We start from the raw sequence: 25,512 nt of genomic DNA on the forward strand, positions 1-25,512 counted from the left end.
GGGAGAAGAGGGAAGTTAGAGCTAGAGAATAATCTCACAAACAGCTGTTTTATACCCCAAAACACACTTGTGGAGGGATTTGTACATTTGGCTACATGCATTCCTGCAGGCCAGATCAGCTTTCAGAAATGAACAGGCATTTTCTGCTATTTATAAAACTTTCCTCTTACCTAACCAGCTCTTCAAAATGACCTGTGCAACTTACTGAAGCCACCAGGGTTTCCCATTGAACACGCTGACTGAAAAGGTGGTGTTGAGGAAAATGTTTATTTCCCATTCTATAATATTGCTCTGGATTATAATAACTTTTTAAAATTACAATACTTGAAAAAACTTTCCTTCCTCTTCCTCATCACTGTCAGTTACATTGACAATGTAAGTACTGGAGGGAGAAGATGGGGGGGATGGCAAAACTTCCTCCACCACTCCCACATCCAGCTGTGGCAGGGGGCTCAGAATTCGCTCCTCACTGCAGGTGCTCTGACAGGACACGATTTCAGGGCTCCTACAGACAGGCTGGTTCTCACATAGCCTCTCCTCTGAGTATGCCCTGAAATGATAGTCTTCATCCACAGTGGAAAATATCACCTCCTGCCTCTGGTTCCTCTCCTCATAAAAGCCAAAGCACTGAGGCACTGAGCTGGAGAAATTCCCGTAGCCAAACGGAGCTCTGAGTGGGAATGTGCTGCAAGGGAAGAGATTCAAGGTTGGCTTTCAGAAATGCAGGGCTGCACAATGACACTGAGGTTCTGTGCTACTCAGCTCATCCCATTTTTTAAAACATACAAATTTAAAACCATGCCTAATTTCAGCACTAGGGCCATAACAAGAGTAGTTCAGATTCCATTTCTGTGCATAAGCATCTCTTCAACCTCATGCACACATGAGGTTGCTCTGAGAACACAAAGCCCAGTGTATTTATCAATCAAATAATACCATAGATAAACCAGCATGCAGCGAGTTAACCAATATACTCAGATTAATAAAACAAAGCATCAAAAGTCAGTTTGTGTAATTTCTGTATGCCAAATTTTGTGACAGACCTGGGGTAAAACACTCTTATTTGTTATTTTTAGTGAGATCTTACATCTGTTACACTGTTATCAAACAGGACAAGTAATCCTTGTGCCCAATATGTGGTTGTCAATGTTAATATTTAAAGAATGCACAGTGATAAATTTTTAAAAAGTAACCACATAGTAAATTGCAGGAAGTTACTATGTCAAATGGAACTGTATTGCTCCAGTGGCAGATGCCTGAATTTTTATTCTGTTGCAGAAAGACAAATGAATTGCAATTTACAGTGTTTTAGGGAAATTCACTACCTTGTGAAGAAAACAAAAATATGTAAAGAAGTAATAGAGCTCCACAGTCCAGGCATTGTAAAGACATGGACACGATATCTATTGAGGCTTCTAGGGGACTAATCATCATTCCAATCTAATATTTCTATTTTTAGTGCATACATCTGCACTTCAAGTTCAGAAATCATGACTCTTGTATGCAAGAAATGAGTTTATAGGACAGAGAACTTATAAATTACTGTATTAGAAAGACCCTGGCATTAGCAAAGCTGGCATTCAGCTGGCATTAATGGACTTCAGAAGTCCATTAATGTGTGAAATCAGAACAGTCTTTTATGATAAAAGAACTCACCCCTCTCGGAGGCCTCACAAAACCATCTCATTTCAGACACCAAGGACTGAGCAAAGATAATTTTTAGCAATTTTGGGAATATGTGTTCTATGTTCCCTTAAAGTACCTCAAAAATAGAAATGTCTTGTATTGCACTTGTCAGCTTAGGAAGTTCTTCTAAGTTTGATGGGTCATCATTGGTCCTAATTAAAGACCAGGTGGTCTTATTGCCACAGAAACACATTGGTTACTGCGACTAGTGAGAATAGTAGTAGTAGCTGCAGTGAATAAACAGGCAAAATTTAAGTCTAATAACCATAATAATTTGTTAGGTTTGCTACTGCACAGTCATGAAAACAAAACCATGCCCTGTAAAGAATAAGCATCAGATGCCTGGTCTTCGAGCTGCCCACCTACACCAGAGCACTGGTGCTTTCTGTGTATGTTCAGCCCACAAACACCCACAGGACACTACATGTGTCAGCCTGGAAATTCTTTGATTAGGAGACCTCTGATTGACTGAAAAGGAAGAACTAGGAATTACTACTTACACAAGAATTCTGCAGACACTTCCCACCAGGCTGGGTTTCAGAAATATTAGCACTTATGGTAATCACAGTGTACCCAGGAGACACCTCTAGGACATACCCACTCTAATTCTATCTGACCATTTTCAAAGTATATTTACATTATCTCTACCTAATGCTCTTCTGCCAAAATCAACTGCACTTATACCCATAAAGTGGAAAGAAGATATTTCTGTTTGCTATGGCCTTGGGACTGCCAATTACTGCAACAGTTCTATGGAGCTGTCAATAACTGGGCACGTATTACGAGCAGGCTGAGACCAGGGGGTCCCAGCACAGGAAGGTAAGAGCTCCTTTCCCTCTGAATGCTCCACCTGCTGTCTGCAAGTCAAAAGATTCTCTGCCTTTCAGCATTTTTTTCTTACTGGTATTGAAATAGTTTCATTACCTTGAGGGGAAACACCGAGGTCCAGGTATAAAGGAAGGCTGGCAAAATGGAAACTGAGGAGTTCCTCCAAACAAACTGGCTGGCTGTCCAATGGGAGCAGACACATAGGCAGGTGAGGGAATAAAAGGTGTAGCCTGGGGGAGAGCTATGCCTCTAGGAAAAACAGGAATCCCTGGGATCTCAGTGTTAGAGACAGAAAACCTGCCACTAGTGCTGCTGATGTTACTTGGGTTTCTGTTGCTGAAGCTCTCAGCGAAAACGGGTGCAGGTCTCTTCAGGGAGAAATTGAGCCCAGGTGATACAAAAGCTTCTGTCTGAGCAGGCTCAGCAAAGTGCTGTGATGAAACTACAGGGTGCAGGGGCAGGGTTGGAACTGCAACAGCCACTGATGTGGTGCTTGCAGCCGTGGTCTGGAAAAGGGTCATGGGCACAGTGTGCTGGATTGAAGAAGCCGTCAGACGGATGGCAGGAGACTCACCTTCAGGAAACAAAAGAGTTATTTATCACACATGGACAGAGAGTTCTGATAAACAGCATCATAGCAAACCACAGCATTTCTGGGTACAGAGAGAATAATCCCCCTGGGAGTTCCCAGCAACTCATGTCACACACCTAATGTGACACCATTCTGAGAGATGGGTTTGGAGCCCACACATTAAAGCTTCATTGCACGGAAACCCACGGGTGGAAGGAAGTGGCTGATGAGGGTTCATTGCTCTGGCGAGGCTATGTCTTATCCTAATAAGGCCCCACAATGGGTTGGAGTGTGCCTTCAGCTCTGAAGACCTCACAAGTCTACTGATATGAAGTAAGCCAAATTTATAACAAAACTGTGTGCTGAGGAGCCTAAAACACCTTATTTCATTGATGAAATAAGGAAACACCAATATGTTTCCTTATTTCATCAATGAATGTACCCACTAGACAATATTACTTTGAAATGTTTTGCAGAGTACAAACTTCAATGTATACCCTCAAATCACACCCCATCAACAGGGCTGCCTTTATAGGGAAAGATTTCAAAAAATATCACATAGGAATTTTCAAACATCACTAACTCAGAATTACACCAGAACAAAGCTGAGTGTTCTTTTGTTTTAATATCTCCAAGTATTACCACACAGCATAAACAGGAATTTAATTTTCTTGTCTCATTGCAAAGAAAGCAGCCCTTTCCAGGATACTTAGAGGAAAATGCCATTGCCTGGATCTGAGTTACTTGCTGTTGAAATTCACTATCCATGCCCTGAGACAGCCAGAGCTCTTTGTCTAAGGAATATGTAGATGAGCTCTTGCACTGGTCTGGGGGCTCTCACACTATTTCACTGCCAGTGTTGACTTTTTGTAAAATAGAAGGATCCTTCCAGGATATCTATGAAGTGGAGACCAAAAAAGTGAAAGAAGCAGCTGTAGCTTAATATCTTAAGTAGAAAGAAGTGCTGGCAAATAATCACACCCTCTCTGGGCAACCTGTGCCAGGGCCACACCACGCTCACAGCAAAGTTTCTTCCCAACATCTAAGCTAAACCTACTCTCTTTCAGTTTGAAGCTGTCCCCCCTTGCCTTGTCACTACTGCAACAGGTAAATTCTGAATTTTTAAAATAATTCACTGCTGAAAACTCACAGATTGGATGTCCAATGCTGTTCTTACCACTGGAGTTGACAAAAGAATAAGTAGGTGATGAGAAGGGAAGGGTGCCAGCTGGATTTGTAGTGATGGTACTCTGGGAAGTGCCCAAAAATGCAGCAGAGCTAGGTGGTGGAGAACACTTCTTCCTGTTTGGCTGATAAACCCAACCTGTCAGAGATGAAAAAAAGATGCAGACAACCAATATTTTGGATGGTTTCATTATTTATCTAAAGCTATGTTATCTGTAATTCTGAAGGATCTGATAAGACAAGTCCAAAACCTGCTCCTTTAGGCAATGGCAATGCTCCACTTGTTTTGGTGAGCTAGAAAAGGGGAATTTTACTGGAGATGGAAATCAAATAGAAGTATTTGGGTATTGTTTAGAAGTTACCAAATAATAGGTACTTGTGAGACAAAAAAATACCAAACACTGGGGAGAGATGTGGTCCACCTGAGAGACCACATTAAAGAGAACATGACACTCACTGTACCTTGGGCATTCAGTGTGGAGGAAAACCACAGGTATCAAAATGTGGTCTTTCCTCATGGTCTCCTTAACCCCTTAAGTCTCACGTCTATCTGCAGGTTACAAGATCTAACAGAAAATAGGACCCACTGGGAAACCTGGCTAGATTGTGGAAGAGCACATTTGCCTTTGCCTGACAACATTAGCCAAACACTAACAGACATAAGAATATATCATGAATTTACACTGAGCTGTTTGGTTATTTTCACAGGTTAACTCTTGATGCAACTTTAAAGAAACACCTTTTTTTTTTTTTTTTGAAAGATGCAAGGAGAGAAGGAGAGTGATGCTCTTGTCTTTGTTTATGACAGATTAGGCAGGATCATGAACAAGCAGCATTACGACAACAGAGAGAAACTATCACAACACTTGATATCTCAACAGCTTTTTAAAAGTGTTTTACATTCTGTTATCTTCTGGATAAATGAAATTGTTAAGGTACAAATTTTAATGCCTGACAAAAGGCTGTGAAACATTTTCCACACCATTATGTGGGAATCTCAAGTCTACATGTTGAAGAATCCCACAGGATACAATGCTGTTTGTGCTTCCTGTGACATTTCCCTTTCCTGCTTTTAAGAAATGGACATATGTGTCACCACAGGCCACCTGGGCAGCTGTTTCTGTAGCAAGGAGATTGATGCAGCAGGCCACACAAACTCACTCTGTGGCCATTAGACTACTAAAGCATTCAAAAAAGCTGCTGTAGCTGCAGTGTCCTAAGCACCAGCATTTTGGATGCTTTAAAAAATTGTTTCAAGCACACAGAAGAATTGTGTGCTTGAAATATCTGTACTTTTTTCCTATCTCTATTAATTGCCATAATGCAAGGGATCAATTTTCCAAAAAGCCCTGCACTTCTAAAGCATTCAGGTAAATAACTAAGATGTTTACCAGGAAATTCCTCCCTGTGCCTCAGCTTTATTTTGTTAGCTTCCTCATAATATGGCTGCTTCTGCTCTTCAGTGAGTTTGCTCCACTCCAGGCCGAGCTGAATGCTGATCTCTGCATTGTTGGCGCCGGGGTTGGCTTTGGCCACAGCAGCCCTGTGGATGCGAGCCCACACCATGAACGCGTTCATGGGACGCTTCACACGGCCGCTCTTGGTCTTGCTGAAAGGAGTGTCTGGCATCCCTGTGCAACAAGGCAAGGAAAGATCAGCATCTTCCAGGGAATGCAGCAGGTCAGAATACCACACCCACAGGGTATCTGGCAACAGCAACACCAGAGCTTTGGACAGATGAGAGTGCACATTTAGAGAGCAGTTCCTACAAAATCCCCCACTGCCTTTTGCTGGGTCACTGCACAAGAATCAGTTACCTGTCTTTTCTTACGTATAATTAAAAAAACAAAAAAAAGGGAAATAAACAGGGGCTGCTAACACACCAGTATGGATTTCAGTTGGTTTGTTTTCTTATGAATTTATAACCTAATCACTATATAGCACAGACCACACCACTGCAAATTTATTATCACCACCAGAACTATGTAACCAAAACCCTAAGGATGCAGAGACTAGGATTAAGGATGGGGAGGCTGCTTAGTCCCACACCTGTGCAATCCCTGCCTGCTCAACCACGGGTGTTGCTATTTTGTGTTTCTGCTTGGGTTTTGTTGAGTTGGTTTTTTTGAGATATATATTTTTTTTTCTTTTTTTTTTTGCATTTTGACACTCGTTTTGTTGGATTGTTACATGATACCTAGCTTTGGCCCTTTTTAAACACAGGCTGCATTTAAATTGAGCTGGCAACATGATGAATCCATAGGCCCCCTAAAACTGATCCCTGAGCAAGCAATTTCCTCCTGGAAAAGGTTTAGAAATTAACTCTTTCACCTCATTGATAAAGGGGAAAAGTCTTTAAGACCTTACTTAAGTAATTAATTTTGAATGTCTAGATATTAAAAAAAAAAGCTTCTAATATAGATGTTTCAAAATGCTCTTTGTTTAACATGTCCAGATTTTTTCAGAGAGATATATGACTATTTTATACTTTTAAAAATCAATCAGATTCCTGACCTTAAAACTGCAATCACAACTCAGTGTAATTCTGAACTCTGTCCTAAGGGGTTCCATGCAGACAGGGAGCAACATGACAAAACTGCCTTGATGGTAACAAACCACTACAGAACTCTATGCTCCGGTGCTTTTGTGTCTTACACCGTGCAAGAGCTGTGCTAAACCTAGCCTTTGCAAAGGGATGGGTTTCTCACATGACCTTTCTTTCCACTTTTCTCCTGCCTGATAAGTGGTCACCTGTGTGCCACCCTGCAAGCTCTCTGACCATAATACCTGAATCCGAGGGCAGGACTGTGAGGGGAACGTTTTTTGTTTCAATCTTTGGCCGCTGCAGTAGAGGCTGCAATTGAACTGCCACTTGTTTTACCGGCACTGGAGTCACATGCATCAGCTGCGAGGGCAAAGGGCCTTGGAGCTGTACGTGGGACACGGGAGGTAAGGACTGAAACAAGACCGGGACGTTCTGATCTTGAGGAGCGTTCCCAAGCTCGCACAGGGATCCAGACAGGGCATCAATCTTCTCCACCTTTTCTGGCCGGGCCTCATAGGCCACGTTGGGCCAGGGCTTATTCCTAGCTTGCTCCAGGACCTTCTCCTCGTTCTGGCGGTCACCGCTGCCCCTTTCACTGTCCCTTTCTCTCCTGACAGAGCTCCGGGCCTCTTTCTCAACGGCCGCCGAGATGCACCTGCTCCTCTTGGCGGCTCCTTGGCTGGGCCCGGGCCGGCTCGGGCGCTCCTGCGCTGGGCCGCGCAGCCCCCCGAGGGCGCCCATGACCTCCCCGTGCCCGGGGGGCTCGGCGGGGCTCGGCCGGGCGCGGAAGCGGCAGTGCCTGAGCCTGCGCTCCATCGCCCCGCTGCCGCTCCTCGGCCGCCGCTACCGTTGCGCCAACGCTCCCCGCGGCCCCGCGCCGCCGGCACGCACCGAGCCCGCATCCCGCACCAACCGCGGGGCGCGCCCCGAGCCCCAGCCCCGCCGGCTCGGTCGCGCTGTCCCGGCCCGCGCCCGCCGCCGGGGCCGCCCCGACCGCCCATCCCGCGCTCGTCGCTCGGCGCGCTCGGACCGCGGCGCACGGGGGGCCGGCTCCGCCCGCCGGCTCCGCCCGCCCTCCGCCGGCACCACCGAGGCCGGGCGCCGCGCCTTCCGCTTCCGCGCCGGCCATGCTGCGCCGCTGCCGGGCGGCCGCGGCCATCGCTGCCGGCTGCGCTCCGGGCTCCCCGTGCGGCCGCCGCGGCCTCGCCATGGCCAAGAGCAAGTTCGAGTACGTGCGGGACTTCGAGGCGGACGACACGGTCCTGCCCAACTGCTGGATCGTGGTGCGGCTGGACGGCCGCAACTTCCACAGGTGCGGGCGCTGCGGGGACCCCGCGGGTGCGGGCCTGGGGTGCCCGGGTTACGCGGGGCTGTTGCTGTCCGGCCTGTGGGTCCTGCAGGTGCGGGGTTAGAGATCCTCGTGTCCCCCACTCGGCCTCTCCAGGGCACGGAATTCCACCGGGATTTTGCTTTCACGGGCGGCTTCATAGCCGGGTGGTAGGGAATGGTCCGGGAAGGGAAATGATGCCAATGCCTTGGGTGTGCTGGGGAGGGACAGCAGCGGCTCTGCAGGGATGTGTACTCATGTTTGGAGTCGCTCTGTGTGGCATTTGCCTTCCCTCGGCATAAATGGGGCACAGTTCTCCCGCTTAGTAGGTAACACAAGTTCTTGCTGGGATATTATGTCTGGTTTTGGTAAAGCTCTTGAGTTTCAACAAGTTTATTGATAATGTTGCCTGTATTGGACTGAATATTAAAGACACCCTGTGAGAAAGGGAGTTTACAGAAAGTAGTCTCTGTTATCCATTTCCAATTAAAATACATAAACCAGCTTCTTTCAAAGACTGGTTAGGGTCACATACTGGTGGGATGGAGAATGGGTTATCCAGAGTGGATAACGAGGATTTTTGTTCCTGCTTTTCATACCTGGAAGAAATTATTTTGTCAGTATTGACAGGATACTGGAAATCAATATTCATATAAAGCAGATATAATGAAAATGAATGGGTTAGCATTTTTAGTAGCTTTTAAAGGGACTCTTATGCAGCCATTTTTGCTTTGAAGGTTTTCTGAACAGCATGAATTCAAAAAGCCAAATGATGACCGTGCTCTGCAGCTGATGACCAAGTGTGCCCAGACTGTGATGCAAGAACTGGAGGATATTGCTATTGCTTATGGACAGAGTGATGAATATAGTTTTGTCTTCAAAAAGAAGAGCAGGTGGTTTAAAAGAAGAGCAAGGTAACAGCTGCTTTGATACTGAAATGAATTTGTTTTTAACATCTCTTTATAATTCTTCTTCAGGTTTGTCTTTACCTACATACAGAGGTAAGGAGGAGGGCTGGTGCTTACACTGCAGTTAGTTCAAGTTTTTTATGTGGATTCTTTACATGTGATGTTTCAGGAAAATATGTTCAATAATACAGAGTTTGTAAAAAAGTTATATAAACAACTTATTACAGTCAAAACATTATAAATGAACATTCTTTTAAGAAAATGTTACAATTCTCCGTTCCTCTGTTGTTCAAAAGTTTCTGTGCCATTCCTCATCTGTTTGGCCATTATTTAAGAAATTCTGCCCTCCATTAGTTATCACTACTGGTACCTCAGATAAGCACAGATATATAATCACACCCATGTATTTCTTTCTTTTCTTTTCTCGTTCTGTGTTTGCAAGTAAGTTCATGACTCATGTGGTCTCCCAGTTTTCCTCAAGTTACGTGTTCTATTGGAAGGATTACTTTAAGGACCAGCAGCTTCTGTACCCACCAGGATTTGATGGACGAATCGTGTTGTATCCCAGCAACCAGAATTTGAAGGACTACCTCAGCTGGAGGCAAGCAGATTGTAAGTGTTCCCACAAAAGAGAGATTTGTGCAGTTGAGTTCATGTCTCTGAACAGAAATGGCTTTTCTGCCAGTATATTTGCATATACAGTTGTCAGTGAAAGAACAGCAGGTAGAGTGGTGGTTTTCAATACTATTACACTTGTTCTGGGCTTTGTAATGGGTACTGGCTGAAATTTCGAGTGTTCAGGCTACAACTAAATTTATTGCATCCTGAGAGTGAATTCAGCACAAGAAATATTAGAACTGCTAATAGAATTAATCAATTAATTTTGATGTTCAGAGTTGGCTTAGCCAAGGTAATCTTTAATGGAGACATGTGACTATTCAAGTTTGCAGCAGGTAATAATCAAAAGTGCTGAATATTCCATGTTAGAACAGACCATTGGATTTGTCTCTAGACCTTTGTCAGTACCTAGTCCCTTTTACATTATACATAAATACCCTTCAGCCTCTTCTGTGCCCTTTTCACTTACGAAATCAATCTTCTAGTCATGATATGCAGTACTTTAAAAATGTATTATAAACATTGTATCTTCTTTAGAAACTGATTGTATTAATTCCCCATTACTCTTGGCTGTTTCTTGGATACAGCTCTGGAAATAAAGCTGTTTTTTCCTAAGTAGTCACTCAGATTTGGTAAATAACCGTCCTCACACTCATTTCTGTGTTTTCCCTAGGCCATATTAATAACCTGTATAATACAGTGTTCTGGATGCTTGTGCAGCGAGGTGGTTTGACACCAGTGCAAGCACAGGAGAGGCTTCGGGTAAGAGTTTGCTGAAGTCATGTTTTTTTACAGCTAAAAATTAAAGTGTCTTGCCTGCCCAGCAGCCCTGGCTTGTTTATTCTTAATGTAATAATTTTGTAGGTGTAGTCAACAACTTTGGCAATTCTGCAGATACTAATACCACTAGCAAATAATGTAATTTTGGTCAAGTATTAGCAGGGTTTTAAGTTCTTAGTTGTCAATTTCAGAAATATTAGAAAAGTCATAAAATGTTCAGTATCCAAACCCATGAGGAACAGTGGCAGAATTCAGGTCCTGTTGATTGCCTGTCCCTTCTGTTGTGTTTTGTCTCCTTGTGCAGACTTTAGCAGATTATTCCTGTTTTCTCCTGGAATCTGTTGACTGTCTTCCATTTGTCTTGAAAATGTAATAAAAACCCTCTTGGAATTAATTCCTCTGTTGTGAGAAGTAATTAAGCCTTGTGAGTTAAAGGTGAAAAACCTTTACAAATGTCTGTCTTGCTTCCAGTATTCACCCCTCCTCTATCCTAGAGATACAATTTGTTTGTTTTCTCTAAGAGTATTTTTCTTTTCCTATCCTCTCAGGGAACTTTGGCTGGAGATAAGAATGAAATCTTATTTTCTGAATTCAACATCAACTACAACAATGAACCTTTGATGTATAGAAAAGGAACTGTCCTAATATGGCAGAAGGTAAAAAATCCTATTGCCACTTGCTTTGGGCTGATATTTTAAATAGTTACACTGTGGCAGACATACTGCACTGTAAGAGCACCACATGCATCTTCAGTGTATGTCTAGGAATAAATATATCTTAAAATTAACTATATTTACCATATAATTGTGTGTAAGATGACTCATTATTTTGGAGATATTTTTGAGAGCTGTTTCTATGAGCTTAATATGAAAGCCAGTCTCTGCAGTCTGGTTTAGATACAAATTATGACCATTGAGATGAAACATGTATCAGCAGATGACAATGTGTGTATCATTTGGGCCAGGCCCTTCCCAGAGTTAGGTCCCAAGTATATCCATGGCAAAGGAATTGCAAACTTCTGTTCAATAAAGTAGCTCAGCTCATGACTTAGTCATTTTCTGCTTTAAGGTAACTTGGAAATGTTCACTGTCCTACAATTGCATCATTGATTTAGTGGGAGAAATTCCTGTCCTGTGGTTTTTTTTAAATTCTTTTTATTAGAATTTTTGAGTCCACTCTGAGCCTTTTATGTCTGCTAATGTGTCAACTGTATTTTCAGGTTAATGAAGTCATCACTAAGAAAATAAAACTGCCAAAGGAAGAAGAAGAAAAAGAAGTGGAAGTGACCCGAACTAAGACTAAAGTTGTTCCCCTGCACTGTGACATCATTGGGGACCAGTTCTGGGAGGAATATCCTGAGATTCTGGCAGAGGACAGTTGATATCTCTGATGAGCATAACTGGTAATTTACATTCTGCTCTGCTGGGGTTGTTGGCAAGTGAGGAATACAGATGGTAGATGGCAGAGTTTGACCTGGAGCCCTCTTCAGCAGCTACATTGGGTTTAGCACTGTTGCTGCCTAAAAAGAAGACACTGGTGCTGTCTGACATACAAGGATATGCCCATATGGAAAGCTAAAATCATACTATATTTTGAATGTTAAGAACTCATCACGAATTAAGACTGTTCCTACCTTGTACATGTGTATTTGTAAAAAAAGTATGTAGAAATTTCGTGTATTTCTATAGCATTTAAACAATGAGGTATTTTATTGTACTGCTGAACGATAAAAAAGCCCAAATATTTGAACATAAAATTATTCGTTTGATTTTTGTTTTAACTGAGATGGACCAGAATACTTCGTTTGGGATTTAGTATTAATTTTCAAGGCTGGTGTGTTTAGTCAGATGAGTGATAAACGGTTCAGCTGTCTGAGGTCTGATTCTTACTGAAATGCAATGGGAGTAGCCCAGCACTTTTCTATGCTTGATTTATTTGTCAAATGTACAGAACTTTTATACTTTTAAAAAATATAAATAATAGTACCTTCCCTGCTATGTTTTATTATGTGGTCTTTCTCATTCTGGGGACTTGAACTAGAAAGTGGTGACAGTTCCAAACAGTGAAGTTAATAATAAAGATACTGTACAGGCTGGAATTCTGTTAGGACATGGATAGATCTTTACTTATATTCCATGGCCTGGGAATTCACCTGTCTCCTATTTGCACAACACAGCATATTTGAAAAAAAAAAAAAAATGCAGCACAACATAGCAGAACATTCCAGGTGCCTGAAAAGAGGGAACCAACAACAATTTGTGCTGCTGCTTTCTGATCTCCCTGGGAATGACACAGAGCAGTGCTGCCAATCCATATTTGTTAGAGGGAAGGGAGGAGTGTGTGTTGCCTGCTCTATGCACAGTTCTGTTCTGGTTTAACTGTCACTTTGTCGAAATTGACCTCTCAGAGCAGAAATATTTCTGCTTATAGATAGGGTTTGTCCCAGTGTAACAGGAATTTGAGGGAAATAACCTATTTCAGTGTGGAAATACAGCTATAATGATAGGTGCTTATATGGCTAGTACTGCTTCTAACCAAGCTGCTTGCAAAAACATCCAAAACCATGGCCCAGCTGTTGCTAACAAAGACATGGTCAGCAGTTGGGACTGGCCATAAGAAATAGGAAGGATCAAGTGTGTACTGAGTTAGATTCCTGTGAATTCTCTTATCAGTCTACTCTGTTTCCCCTTCCTGACGAAGAACGTACACAATTAAGGTATTGTGGTTTTGGTGTTTTTTTGGTTTTTTTCTCAAAAAGAACCCTGACCAGGTAAACTTCAATTGTGAGTTGTTCCTGAGATTAGGCAGTGAGTCTGTGAGTTTATAATAGCACAGGGCTTCCCCCTCTCCTTCTCTGTACCAAGTAAGTACATGCAATGAGAGAATGTATTTTGTTTTTAGTTTGTAGAATGGGCTGCATGATTCCTAGGAAGAGGATGTGGCTTGGTGGTAAGTGATTCAGAATGAATCATTGCACCAGTCATTTACTCCTAAGAACTTTGTCTGTTGGTTTTTTATCTTCTAACATAAATGCAGTTTACTCAACTTTGAAATTCCATGTTACTGCTTGGTGCCTGACTTTGGACATTACATATGAAGCAACTGTTCCAGAACTGATAACAGCTGGATTTACTCAGCCTGGTAACAGATGAAACATAAAAAAAAATAATTTGGCAGCCATGATTTATGTTTGGAAAGTATTACATAGTTTTTTTTATTTTATATATTATGACTGACATACATTCTACAGTATCTTTATGTATGGACATTGTGTGTGTATATAAAAAGCAGATCTGTATTAGGTCATAGTGTTTTCTATTTAACTCATTCTTACAATAATATGTAATAAGTCAACATAGCTGTTCACATATGGATGCAGACTTTGGAACTGAGATCAGGATTGCCTATACATCCACAGCCTTTAATTTGTATTAAGATAAATGCTAGAGAAAGAAACTCCCTGTGGTATCCTCATGTATAAGATGTGCATTTGCATGACTCTGCTGCAGCTCTAGGGGAAAATAACTATTCCCAAGGCTCAAGCAGCAGTTGGTGTTGGTGGCACACACAACACACAGGTATTTCTGTAGCTGCAGGAGTCCTGTTCTGTGACCCATGAAGAAAGAAGGGTTTCCTCTGAGGCTGGTGATGAACCTATGGCTGACGTACTGCCGTTACAAGAAGCATTAAAGATACGGGAACTCGTTATGAAACATTAATGAACATGGTGAATCATTATAGTAAAGCCTATAAAAAGTGTTTCCTTGCTGTCCCTCAGTGAAATTACTCTGCCCTGTGCATCCTTTTATGCATTAAAGTGCAAATTACATTGCAACCGCCAGTTGCCCAGATGGATTTCATGGCCTGGGGCAGGGGGGTATGGTCATGATCCAGAGATGGTCCCCAGAGTGGGCTGCAGGGAGAGGATTGCAGTAGTGGGGAATAACTGAAAATAATCACAGATTTGTTAGGGTTGGAAGGAACTTTTGGAGATCACCCAGCCCAAGCGCCCTGCCAGGGTGGGGACACCTGGAGCAGGTTATCCAGGAACTGTTCAGGTGGCTCCGGGATGTCTCCAGAGAGAGAAACTCCATGCCCAGGCAGCTGTTCCAGTGCTCCACCACCCTCAACGTCAATAAGTTCTTCCTAATTTTGAGGTGAAATTTATTCTGTTTTAATTTGTGTGCACCGCTCCTCGTCCTGTCACCACTGAAAGTTTAGCACCATCCTTTTGATACCCCCCGCCTCTTTGAATCTTTTGGGCTGGGCAGGCCCAACTCCCGCAGTGACTCTTCTAAAAGAGAGATGCTCCAGACGCTTCACCATCATTGCGGCCCTTGCTGGCCGTTCTCCGGTGCCGTGTGCGGCAGGGAGGTGCCGGGGTCCCCTCAGGGTCCCCCCGGGGTCCCCTCAGGGTTCCCTCAGGGTCCCCTCGGGTCCCGTCAGGGTCCCCTCAGGGTTCCCTCAGGGTCCCGTCAGGGTCCCCTCAGGGTCCCCTCGGGGTCCCCTCGGGGTCCCCCCAGGGTCCCCCCGGGGTCCCCCCGGGGTCCCCTCAGGGTCCCTCCCGCCATGGCGGCCGCTCCGCCCTCAGGCGCACGGCGTTGCGCGGCAGCGGCCCCTGGCGGCGGCGCTGCGCGGCGCGCCCGGCCGCAGCCCGGCATGGAGGAGGACGAGGCGGGCGCGGAGCCGCGGGGCTCCCGCCGCTCGCCCAGCCCTGGCCGCCTGGATGTGAGCTCCAGCCGCTTCGACCCGCTGCTGGCGCTCTACTCGCCGCGCACGCCGCTGCCCTTCCCCGCCGCGCCCTGCTTCAACAACCTCGCCGAGTACGAGAGCTTCCAGCGCGGCCTGCGCCGCCCGCACGGCCGCCGCGCCGCCCCCGCCCGCCGCGGCGCCCCCGCCGCCCGCGCGTCCCGCCGCGGCCCGCCCGCCGCCGACCCCGAGCGCATCCGGCGCCTCCGCAGCCTCATGGTCAACGCGGGCCCCGAGCAGGAGGCGGCTGAGGGCGGAGCGGCGGCGCGGCGGCGGCGGGCACCGCGCAATGTCCTCACCAGGATGCCCCGTAAGGGCTGGGCGGGCGCGGGGGGTGCCGAGCGGGGCCCCGGGTTGCGGGGGAGTTTGGGGGAGTTTGGGGGTGAGGAGAGAGCGGCGGCCGGCGGGAGCGGTTGGGTGATGGTGCGGTGTGGGTGGTGTGCGGGGAAAGATTTAGTTTGATGGGAAATGAACCTTGGGTGCAGAGGCACTGGCACAGGTCGCTCAGAGAAGCTGTGGCTGCCCCATCCCTGGAAGTGTCCAAGGCCACGTTGGATCAGGCTTGGAGCAGCGTGGGATAGTGGAAGGTGACCCTGCACATGGCAGGGGGATTGGAATAAAATAGGCTTTTAGGTTCCTCCCAACAGAGACCATTCCGTGATTCTCTGAAATGGTGTGCAGGAATGAGGAACAGCATTTCACAGAGCTGCTCACGCAAAGATGACACTGTTGTGGTGATGTTCTGCTCTGTTAATTGGTTAATTACATGCATCCTCTTGGTTTTAAGGAGAAAAAGGATGAGACACTGCTATATTCTCAAAAGTACTATTTTAAACCATGACTGATATTTGGGTCAGTCCGGGCTGTAACCATAACCACAGGGTAGGTCTGTAACACACTGCTGTTACTTGGTTGCTAACTAAACATCCTGCAGGCAGAAATACTGGCATTTCTGATAATAGGATGGCAGAACAGTGGATTGAGGTGAGAGGCAGCTGTGATGTAAATTTAATTCATCAGATGTGATAATGATACATATTTCTTGTAAAAATGTTTTGTGTGCGGTCAGGGTAAACATCCTCTAAACATGAAGAGGTGCTACTTGTGCCCCCACACCAAGAATCAAATGGCATTGCTGTCAGGTGAGATATAACTTTAGTGCACTTAATTAAAAATACTGGGATTCATTTTGGAATAAAATTTGCACCGTCACCTTAATTTTTTTTTTTCTGAAAAGGCAAAGCCCAAAATGTTCAATTCTGAATGCCCAAGGCAAAACCTTTTTCTTGCTTAGACACTAAAACACAATGTGTTCATGACTATAGATGCTGCATAATCTTAACTATCACACTTAGTGTTGTGCACAAATTCAGAGGTTCTGATGGTCCAGGTTTTTCAAAAAACTGACCTTAAAGTATTGATTTCAGATCTTAATAAAAAATATCTCAATTTGTACTGGTGCTGAAAATTGAGAAAAAAATAAACCCTGTAAAAATTAGGAACAATGAAGAACACCTCCTTAATATCCACACATGCATGTCTGGACTTCAAAGAAGACTGGCACAACTGATACAGAAAATGCTATTCAGCAGTGTGGGGTGTTTTAAGAGTGATTTATAGCCAAAATTGTGTGCTTCCCCTGTAACTGGGGGATTGTCTGCACCACAGGTGTTTGGAACTTGGACTGTGTGGATCAGTTCAGGAGAAGTTATTTGTCATTACTTTGCATTAACCAAGGGGCAGAGAATTCATGTGCAGGGCAGGTGGAAAGGTGTTTGACAGTGTTCTGAATGATTTCAACTTTTCTCTTGAAGTTTTTCTAATTTTGCCTCTTAATGGAGTCTGCCCTGAGGACAAGGACTTGAACTTAAGCGGAGTTTAGATCTTTATTTTCACCCTTTTGGTGTGCTTGCCCTCTGCTTACAGTAGTTTTTTGAGTCATTTTTCAGAGTCCTGGTATTAAGCATGTGCTGATTTTATCCAGGTAAGGGTTGGATTTTGAGTGCCAACCAGGTAACTATTTTCCCTGTCTATTGAAACGTTGTTCATGCTGGTCCCTACCCACGCAGAAGGCACAGGCAGATTTAGTTGTGTGCTGAGCCTGCTCATTGCAGCCTTTGGTGCTTGCAGAGGAGGTGTGTTCCAAAAATAAATGCCTTGCGTTGCTAGTTTTATTTTTTCTGAGAATGTCAGGTTGTTGAAGAGTTTTTGGATGATGTGTTCTGCTCTTTTGCTCAGATGAAGCTGGAAGTTTGCCATGGAGGAGCCAGAACCTTACACAGCAAGGAAAAGTGGGCAGAGTGTAGATTTGATAAAGCTGTGTAGTGTTTTCCTGGGTGCTGAGAGACAGAGGCATAATTGAAAATAATGCTTAGATATAGAATTCTGTAAAAAGTTGTAGATAGAGTTCCTACTTAAAGGGAGTATTTGAACTTAAAATCTAAAAATAAGTCTGGATTTTAAATTGTTATGTAAGTTCTCAGGGTTGGTTAGAAAAAATACTGTTTTCTGATTGGAAGCATCAAATTGATATCGTGATGGTGTCATCTGTGGTTCCTGTGAGGGATCTGTCAATCCAGAACATGTTTGTTATCAGTTCAGCTGAAGGAGACACAGAGGCTCATGGAAAGACCCCCTAAGCAAGGCTGGGAGGTGCTGAGGCAGCTTATGCTCTGTGTGAAATCAATTTCCTGCAGTGATCCAGCTGGAGAGGGCTGGCAAGAAGACAATGGTTCTCAAAAAATAAATGTGATTAGGTTAATTCAGAGGAAAGTGATTTAGATTTCCCTGCTGTGGCCATGAATTACCCTGCAACCCAGTCCTGCAGATCAGCTGGTTTACACAGTCACTCTACACTCACAGGAAGCATTTTCTGGTGTGCAAATCAAATCTTGAATGTACAGTCCCTAAAGCACAAGGTGAGAGGTCATCTCTGGCTCACATATTTTATTAATGTGGAGAACCATGTGAGATTTTAGACCAAGTCTTTTCCCTGAATCTTAGTAGGAACTGTACAGCAATCCTGGGGCTGTGTTTGCACAAGCAAGTGGGTACCAAGGCATGGTGGAAGTTGTAAATAATATCTACCCCTCTAGATAAGTTAGACTTGCAAAGATTTCTGGTGTGAAGACAAGGCTTGTGTGAGCCAGGCAAGCTGTATGTTTTATTGAATCCCTTCACTTTTGCCCTGGTTAAAGCATTGTTGCCCTGGGCTTTAGCACGGTTTAATTGCTGGCTGCTCCTTAGAGTAATTTTATTTCCTTGCCAAAGTCTTGTAGGAATTTGAAGGATTTTCAGCTGGCTGCTGAGATCTTAACTGAAACAATGTATTTTCATCAGTTTAAACTGGTCCAGTTTAGTAAATTGAAGGATTTTGAGTCATTCATTGTTTCAGAAATCCCCTTGTAAAGAAGAGGAACAAATCTGCTACAATTCTTTATTCACAGCTCATAACTAATCTGAGGTAGCCTTAACCAGGCATTTGTCTTTTCTGTGGAACTAACCCTGCCCCGGTGAGCCTTCTGTTCCCTCTCAACCACTTTTATTTACAGTTCAGATTACTTGGCATGTTTTTGAAATGTAGCAAAAAAGATTTTCAGCTAAGGCTGATTTGCCTGCAGGCTATGTCAAGCAAAACCTTCATATTTTCTAAAGTCTTGGCTCTTCCCATTGTAAGAAGAGTTTTGGTGGTCTGGTAATGGCAACCACAGTGTGCTACAGTGCTTGGGGCTTCTTCATTGCTATTGTTGTGATCACAAGTGTTGTGCCAAGCTCTGCCATACTTGTACATAGAGTGGATTTTTATGTGGTTTTTAGATAGATACTGAAGAGAGAGTTTTTACAAAAATGTGTAGTGACAGGAAGAGCATGAATGGCTTCAAATTGAAAAAAAAAATTGGTTTAGATTAGATACTAGAGAGAAATTCTTGGCTGTGAGGGTGGTGAGGCCCTGGCACAGATTTTCCAGAGAAGCTGTGGCTGCCCCAACCCTGGAAGTGTTCAAGGCCAGGCTGCGTGGGGCTCTGAGCAACCTTGGTCTAGTGGAAGCTGTCCCTGCCTGTGGGAGGGAGTTTGAAAGAAAATCTTTCCAACTCAGGTCATTCTACAATTCTCTTCTATAATTCTGTATATTTTGTGATGTTTTCTTTCTGTTCTAGTCCATGAAGGCAGCCCACTGGGGGAGCTTCATCGCTGTGTCCGAGATGGGATCAGAATTAATGTCCACATCCGCACTTTCAAAGGGCTTCGTGGAGTCTGCACAGGCTTTTTGGTTGCATTTGACAAATTCTGGAATATGGTAATTATTGTTCCAACCCTTGATTTGTAACTGTTAAATTGAAAACTTGAAATTTGCAATAGGTTTAAGCTAATGACCTATGGGGAAGATTAATTTGCTCTGGTAGCAAGTGCTGGGTTTTAGACTTGAGTGGTATTTGGTGTTGGACTGGTACCTCTGGAAGAGGTTTTAGGTGAGAGAGAAGCTTTGAAGAGTTTCCAGCATCTTCAGAGGTTTTGTATAAGAACACAGGAAGGTGGAATATGAGGAATATCAGAAGCTTCCAGAGGTTTCTTTCTCTGCAAAACCTAATCTTTGTATAGTGATGAGTGCTTCTGTGTTTTCTCTCACTAACATCACTGAGCTGCCAGTGACAAAAGCTTTTCCCTGTTTTCTACCCTGTGAAGGTCTTAAAGACAATAGATGGAATAGCAGCTATTAAGTATTTGCGAGCCTGGAGGTGTGGAAAGTTTGGAAGTGGGAAGGAAGGAAGGATTTTGCAGACAAGGATCACAGAGATTTTGCAAGTAATGCAGAATGAACTTTGCTGCTGCTTTTATACCTCAGTACAATTTAGATGATTAACAAATCAGCTCCAAAGCACAGCTTGTTCCTGGGATGGATTTTCTTTCAGAACATAATTTCATAATGCTTTGACACAAAGCTGATCCAAAGCTGCTCCATGTTTTACATTAATTTCAATCTTTCAGTTTCTTTTATCTTTTTTTAGGCCTTGACAGATGTGGATGAGACTTACAGGAAGCCAGTAATGGGCAAAGCCTTCTATGCAGAACCTCAGCTCTCACTGACCCGAGTAGGTGACTTCTGCTGTTTTCTTTCTTACAAGCATCTTCTTTTTCAAAGTAGTAAAAGGGGAGCATTGATTTGGAACCCATGCTTACATTCAAAATATTTTACCTCCTTTTATTACAGACAACTCCAAAATAACTTGAACTGAACAAAAAAATACCCAAAATGTTTTCTGATCTTTCTGAAAGTACTTTAGTAGTTCAATGTTACTAAAGCTCCACTTTAGAATCAGATCAGAGTTGTTGCCTCTGCTTAATATGATGTGCTGAACTTCTAGAAGCTCACTCTGTGGGTTTTGATGTGAGATTTGTTCTGTGTGTTTTTTGCACCTGTGACTGACCAGGTCTGTGTTTGTCTTGCTGGGGAATGTGGCCGAGCATCCCTCTGGTACTGAAGTTCCTCATGGCACAGTCTGTGTCTGCAGCCAGTGAAACAACACAGCCCTTTGGTCACTTGAGCTTCCAGTCTGGGTACTGTGAAGCCCAAGATCTCCAAAGATCTCTACTCTCTAGCTCTCCACTCCAGCTGCAAATAGAGCTGTTTCCCTGTTGACAACTGAAGAGATGATAGATGAATTTCTGAACAATGAAGGAGAAAAAATGTGACAGGGCAGTGCCTGTTGAATGGCAACAGCTCCGGGCCTTTTGAACATCAGAGAAGCATCACAAAAGCATTTAAACTGTTTCATTGTGAGGAATTTGCTTTCAAATTCCTGCCATTTAAATCTGTTTTCTGATAGATCCCACCCTTCCTTCTTTTAAAGATTAGTTAAATATAATCAAGTTGTCATTGTTCCTTTAGCTCACTCTCACAGGCATTGGCTTTCCAGCTTGTTGCTGGGAAGAAGCAGCATAACCAAAAACCTTATTTGTCATTATTTCATAAAAGCTTGTCTGCTGCCAGAGCAAAAGCAATTTCTTTTCCAGTTTCAGCACCATGTGTTCTTAGATTAATGAGTTCATACACTGCTTTGGGTCTGCTGGTGTAGCTTTTATTATTTTTCTGTTGTTTGTGGTCTGCCCCTCCCAGAACACCCACACGTCATCTTTTAGTTTGTTTTGGGGAACACAAAAGATCCCTCAGTTTTTCAGTGTACAGACTCTGCTAATGGAGGCCCCTTATCTTAGGGATTCATGATACAAGGATGGAAATCTCTCTAAAACTGTCTGAAACATTAAAAGAACATGGGGAAAAGTGAGCTGTAGAAGCAACTTGGTATCTCTGTTTCTCCTGACCAAAGTTAAAGGCTACCACACAGTAGTGTTGCTCCTGAAATTAAATTCCTCAGTGCTCACATTAAGACAGTCATGACTATGCAAGAGACACATTCACCTTCTGTCACTAACTTTGGTAAGCAAACATGGTCGTTATTGCTGGTGGAGATTTGTCACTGTGTCTTGTGAGCTGATTTGGTATTTTACATGAAAATACAATGTGCAAGTATGAAACAAGTGGCCTCTCTTGTTTTACAAGTGTGGTCATAGATACAACTGTCCTTTTGCAGCTGTTTGACAAACTCAAGCTGCAGGAATCCTCGGGGAAGAAGGGAGCTGACTCAAAGACTGTCTCAGAGGAGCAGGCCCTGACAAATGACTCTCAGATGCTGAGTTTGAAGGCTGGATCTGGACGAGGGAGAGCAGAAGAGGAGCGTGAGAGGCAGAAACACTTGGGCAGAGCTGGAGAGAAGAAGACCCCGGGTGACAGAAGCGAAGCTGATGTGGGCAGCAGGACTGCCCACACCGAGGGGGCCAGTGCTGGTGGGGCCCGAGCGAGGAGCCAGTCCCGGAGGAGGAGGAGGCCCAAGGTGGATTATCAGCAGGTGTTCACACGCCACATAAACCAGATCTTTATTCGAGGAGAGAATGTCTTGCTTGTCCATTTAGCACATTGACTTGGCTGAGCCTTTGTCAGAGTATTTATTTGATAGCATGACTTGCTGCTGCAGCTCCCATTGCTATTTAGAGTTGTCATTGAGTAGGACGGTACCGTGGCTGGTTTCCCATTGCCACCTCAAGGTAGGGGAAAGAATTGTAACTTGAGCATCCTGGGCTTGATGCCAAAGCAGCCTCCTTAGATCCCTGTTGAGGGTCTCAGGAGAAGGTCAGCAACACAGTTGTTTCTGTGATATGAGGGAGTTAAACACAGATCCCACTGTTTCTTAAAAAAGAAGCTAAATGAAGAGGGTTGTAAAAGAATTTTGGTGTACTCTGTTACAGGAGCTACTTGTGGCACACATTTAAGGATAAGATCTGGACTTGCAATAAATCAGAAATGCTCTTTTGCACATTCTGATTCATATAAAGAGGAAGTTGCTAATGAAACCAACAGTTTATCTGCTGCTGTTTACATGGTTGTCCTCTTTTCCAGACATAATTCTGACAGTCATTTTGAAATAGTTTATAAAACATTGGAATCTCATTCTGCTGATGGCTACTGGCCTCTTTGCCATAGTTAGCGCTGTAATGCTCTGTGTGATAGAAAACCTCTTAGCTACAAACTATTCTTTTAATGTGGGTGATGGCAGGACTGTAAATTGTTTCCAGTATCAAAGCTTAGGCTCTTTTTGTAATGCTGTGTTTTGGCCCCGTGTCACCAGCAAACAGATGATGTGGCTGACTCAGAGACCTCCCTGTTTGGAGTTTATCTGTGGGTGAAGATGGAAAGCTATCCTTTTATATTTCACCCACTTGCTACTTAGTGTAAGAGTGAAGCTGGCAAAGATTGGGCTTTTTTCAGGTGTGTTTGTGCTGAGCACACCTGTCCAGTGTTTAAACACTTTTCAGGCTCCCTCTATTGAAACCAGAGCTGCTGTGTCTCCAGTAGTTCTCATGGAGCAGGAATCTTCATGGGTCTTTCCTGTCCATATGAGGGATGCATCATCTAATTCTAGTTGAGCTTTGGAGATGTGCCTGAAAAGGTTTTGAAGTGTAGAAGTCAAACTCAACTCATCAGTGTTTCATTTTAGCAAGGCTGTTGAATTATTGCAGGCCAGGCCAGGGTTCTGCAGGTATAAGCTGCTTTCCAAAAAACCTACCTGCAGAAGTTTGAGGGTAAATGAAGCTGTTCCATTATGTAGCCTGTTCCCTTTGTTGTCAAAGGAGATTTCATGCTGTTATTCTGTATTCATCTCAACTGCCTTGTGCTTTGCAGCAGCTCTGTGTGTTTAAGCTGAAGTTGGGATATTGCTTTGTAGCAGGACTTACATTGCATATAGATGCCCTGAGTTCTCAAATTGAGTGGCTGTACTGTGGGTAATATGGATTTCTGTTGCTGCAGATGCAGCATTCTGCTTGCTTTGTTGTTAGGAATATGTCTGGTGTTTGGGTGAATCACAGAAATAATTTAGCAGGCATTCTGGACACACAAAGCAGCTGTTTGCCTCTGGGGGAGCTTGAAACTTATGTCAACAATTCATATGACATGGGGCTTGATGAGCTCAGCCACTGAGCTCAAAGCCAAGTTCAGCCTGGGACAGAATAAAAAGTACTGTTGAGGCAAAATAGTTTCATCAAGGGAAAAAAAAAAGAAAAGAAAAAATTAAATACTCTTTACAGATTCTTCTGAAATGTTGCTTTACTGCTGTAAATCCCACCCCTCTGTGAACTGAGACTAGGCACTGAAAAGATTCTTCTCATGGAGGTTCTTGTTTCCCCTCCTTCCTTCTGTACTCGTGTGCTCTGCAGTTTTTCCTTTTTTTTTCCCTGTTTTTTTTTTCCTTTCTCCTGTCAGTACTTTGTCTCCTCAGGACATTCTAAACTCTGGTTTACAAAGACTGCTCTTGTTGTCCTGGCTTTCTGCACCCTTTCCTGGTTGGCTTTCTATGTACTGACCAGAACCCTCACAAATTACTAGAAACATGTGAAGCTAGAAACAAGGTGCTTATCTCTGCTTCTGACTTCCCAGCAGCTTTTATTGCAAGTGAATATTTTCTTCCTTATGTTTGTGGGGATTTTCCTCTCTGTTTTCTGACAGCTTTGTTCTTATTTCAGCTGCTTGGGATAATTCCTCTCTGCCTTTTCTATTAGTACCAAAGGCCACTGGTTCTGACCTCTCCTCTTTCTTTCATATTTGACCAAAGGGTGTCAGATCACCCTCAGGCTGATATACAGTGACATTTCATTGAATTCCTGCTTTTCTTCACCTGATATTCTTAATTCTGTTTGTCTGCCTAGTTTATGCCTTGTGCATTAACTAAGATACAACTACTATGAATGTTTTTGTGGCTGTGCTGCCCTTCCTATCAATTGACACTTCCCCAAGTTCTCAGTTGCTTCTGGAAGTCTCAATGTTTCCTTTCATAATGGGTTTTTCTGTGAAACCATACAGAAGTTTGTTGCTTCACATCTATGAGTTTCTTTGTTTACATTTTATGAAAAATGCTGGTGCTTAGACTTAAGTTTGTGCCTTGATTTTTATATCATCCCTGACCTGTTCTTCCAGAATCATCACTTTGGTGAGCAAACCTAGTTAAGGATTATAGTTTATCTACTTTTTTTTGCACTACCTCATTGTTAGAATGTTCCTCCTCTCATCTGTGAAGTTGGTTAAACTGCTGTCTTCCAGTTTAGATTTAATGAATTATTTGTTGGTTCTTCATTTGTATCCTACTTTTCTCATTGTCCATTTTTCTCATTATTTCCAAGCTGCTTCCTAAATACTGCTGCTTCCTCTTCTACAACTTCAGATCTTCCAAAATGTCTTCCTTTTCCCACTTTTTCTGGCATTGTGTATTTTTAAAATGCATTATTAAAACCCTGTTTTACAGATTTTGTATCTTTCAAGCATCATGAGTGTGATGAAGCAAGTGATCCTATAGGTGTGCTGTCACTTGCTTGTTCAATACTTCAGATAACATTGCTCTTTAAATAAAACTGAATGTCATGTTCTGAAATGGGTTCTTCTACCTCACTCAAATATTCTCCTAAATTTGTTTTAAAAAGAAAAAGAAAACAACCTTTGGAACCAAATGGGCTGTAGTTGTCAGTGTTTTGGTTTTTTTTTCATTGTTCTTGTTGTTTCTTTCTATGATTTTTCTTTTCCAAACTCAACATAAAATTTTTTGTTAAAGAAGTGTTTTGTTCCCAGCCTTTCCTCTCTTGCTGCAGTGATGCTGTGAGCACGAACACACCAAAGTCTTTGTGCTAAGGAATGAAGAGTAAGAAACAGAGAGCAACGTGAGAATGAAAAAACTGGGTAGATATGAAAGCCTCCCTAGAAAGGATCCACTGG

General features: G+C 43.5%; 3 protein-coding genes across 4 annotated transcripts; 2 read left to right on the plus strand and 1 right to left on the minus strand.

Annotated features, from left to right (window-relative positions):
* Window positions 1-248: 248 nt before the first annotated feature.
* On the minus strand, window positions 249-7,790 carry SOX30 (SRY-box transcription factor 30). 2 transcript variants are annotated; one of them, XM_077786753.2, is made up of 5 exons: window positions 7,058-7,790; window positions 5,662-5,901; window positions 4,263-4,409; window positions 2,611-3,088; window positions 249-685 (listed from the first exon to the last, which is right to left on the minus strand). In XM_077786753.2, the coding sequence occupies exons 1-5, from the start codon at window positions 7,629-7,631 to the stop codon at window positions 316-318; spliced, it is 1,809 nt and encodes a 602-aa protein (XP_077642879.1). In that variant the 5' UTR covers window positions 7,632-7,790; the 3' UTR covers window positions 249-315. The 2 variants fall into 2 exon arrangements, with proteins under 2 accessions (XP_077642879.1, XP_031361881.2); XM_031506021.3 differs by having other exon boundaries at window positions 4,236-4,409; window positions 7,058-7,788.
* A 137-nt stretch (window positions 7,791-7,927) lies between these two features.
* On the plus strand, window positions 7,928-14,208 carry THG1L (tRNA-histidine guanylyltransferase 1 like). The gene is made up of 6 exons (XM_021530778.4): window positions 7,928-8,127; window positions 8,880-9,056; window positions 9,493-9,662; window positions 10,342-10,430; window positions 10,997-11,104; window positions 11,668-14,208. Exons 1-6 carry the CDS (start codon window positions 7,943-7,945, stop codon window positions 11,827-11,829), a joined length of 891 nt encoding a protein of 296 aa, XP_021386453.3. The 5' UTR covers window positions 7,928-7,942; the 3' UTR covers window positions 11,830-14,208.
* A 775-nt stretch (window positions 14,209-14,983) lies between these two features.
* LSM11 (LSM11, U7 small nuclear RNA associated) lies at window positions 14,984-25,250 on the plus strand. The gene is made up of 4 exons (XM_021530739.4): window positions 14,984-15,507; window positions 19,355-19,494; window positions 20,204-20,287; window positions 21,788-25,250. Exons 1-4 carry the CDS (start codon window positions 15,018-15,020, stop codon window positions 22,172-22,174), a joined length of 1,101 nt encoding a protein of 366 aa, XP_021386414.2. The 5' UTR covers window positions 14,984-15,017; the 3' UTR covers window positions 22,175-25,250.
* Window positions 25,251-25,512: the final 262 nt, after the last annotated feature.

This window comes from Lonchura striata, chromosome 13 (genome assembly GCF_050655825.1).
Source record: "Lonchura striata isolate lonStrDom1 chromosome 13, ASM5065582v1, whole genome shotgun sequence".
Lineage (NCBI taxonomy): Eukaryota > Metazoa > Chordata > Aves > Passeriformes > Estrildidae > Lonchura > Lonchura striata.

Coding starts and splice junctions, on each gene's coding strand:
- LSM11 (XM_021530739.4), top strand. CDS start 15,018: ATGGCGGCCGCTCCGCCCTCAGGCGCACGGCGTTGCGCGGCAGCGGCC. Junction 19,495..20,203: donor TTGACAAATTCTGGAATATG/GTAATTATTGTT, acceptor ATCTTTTTTTAG/GCCTTGACAGATGTGGATGA. Junction 20,288..21,787: donor CTCAGCTCTCACTGACCCGA/GTAGGTGACTTC, acceptor GTCCTTTTGCAG/CTGTTTGACAAACTCAAGCT.
- SOX30 (XM_031506021.3), bottom strand. CDS start 7,631: ATGGAGCGCAGGCTCAGGCACTGCCGCTTCCGCGCCCGGCCGAGCCCC. Junction 4,410..5,661: donor GCACAGGGAGGAATTTCCTG/GTAAACATCTTA, acceptor CATCTCTGACAG/GTTGGGTTTATCAGCCAAAC. Junction 3,089..4,235: donor CAGCATTGGACATCCAATCT/GTGAGTTTTCAG, acceptor TGTTTCCTGAAG/GTGAGTCTCCTGCCATCCGT.
- THG1L (XM_021530778.4), top strand. CDS start 7,943: ATGCTGCGCCGCTGCCGGGCGGCCGCGGCCATCGCTGCCGGCTGCGCT. Junction 8,128..8,879: donor GACGGCCGCAACTTCCACAG/GTGCGGGCGCTG, acceptor TTTGCTTTGAAG/GTTTTCTGAACAGCATGAAT. Junction 9,663..10,341: donor CAGCTGGAGGCAAGCAGATT/GTAAGTGTTCCC, acceptor TGTTTTCCCTAG/GCCATATTAATAACCTGTAT.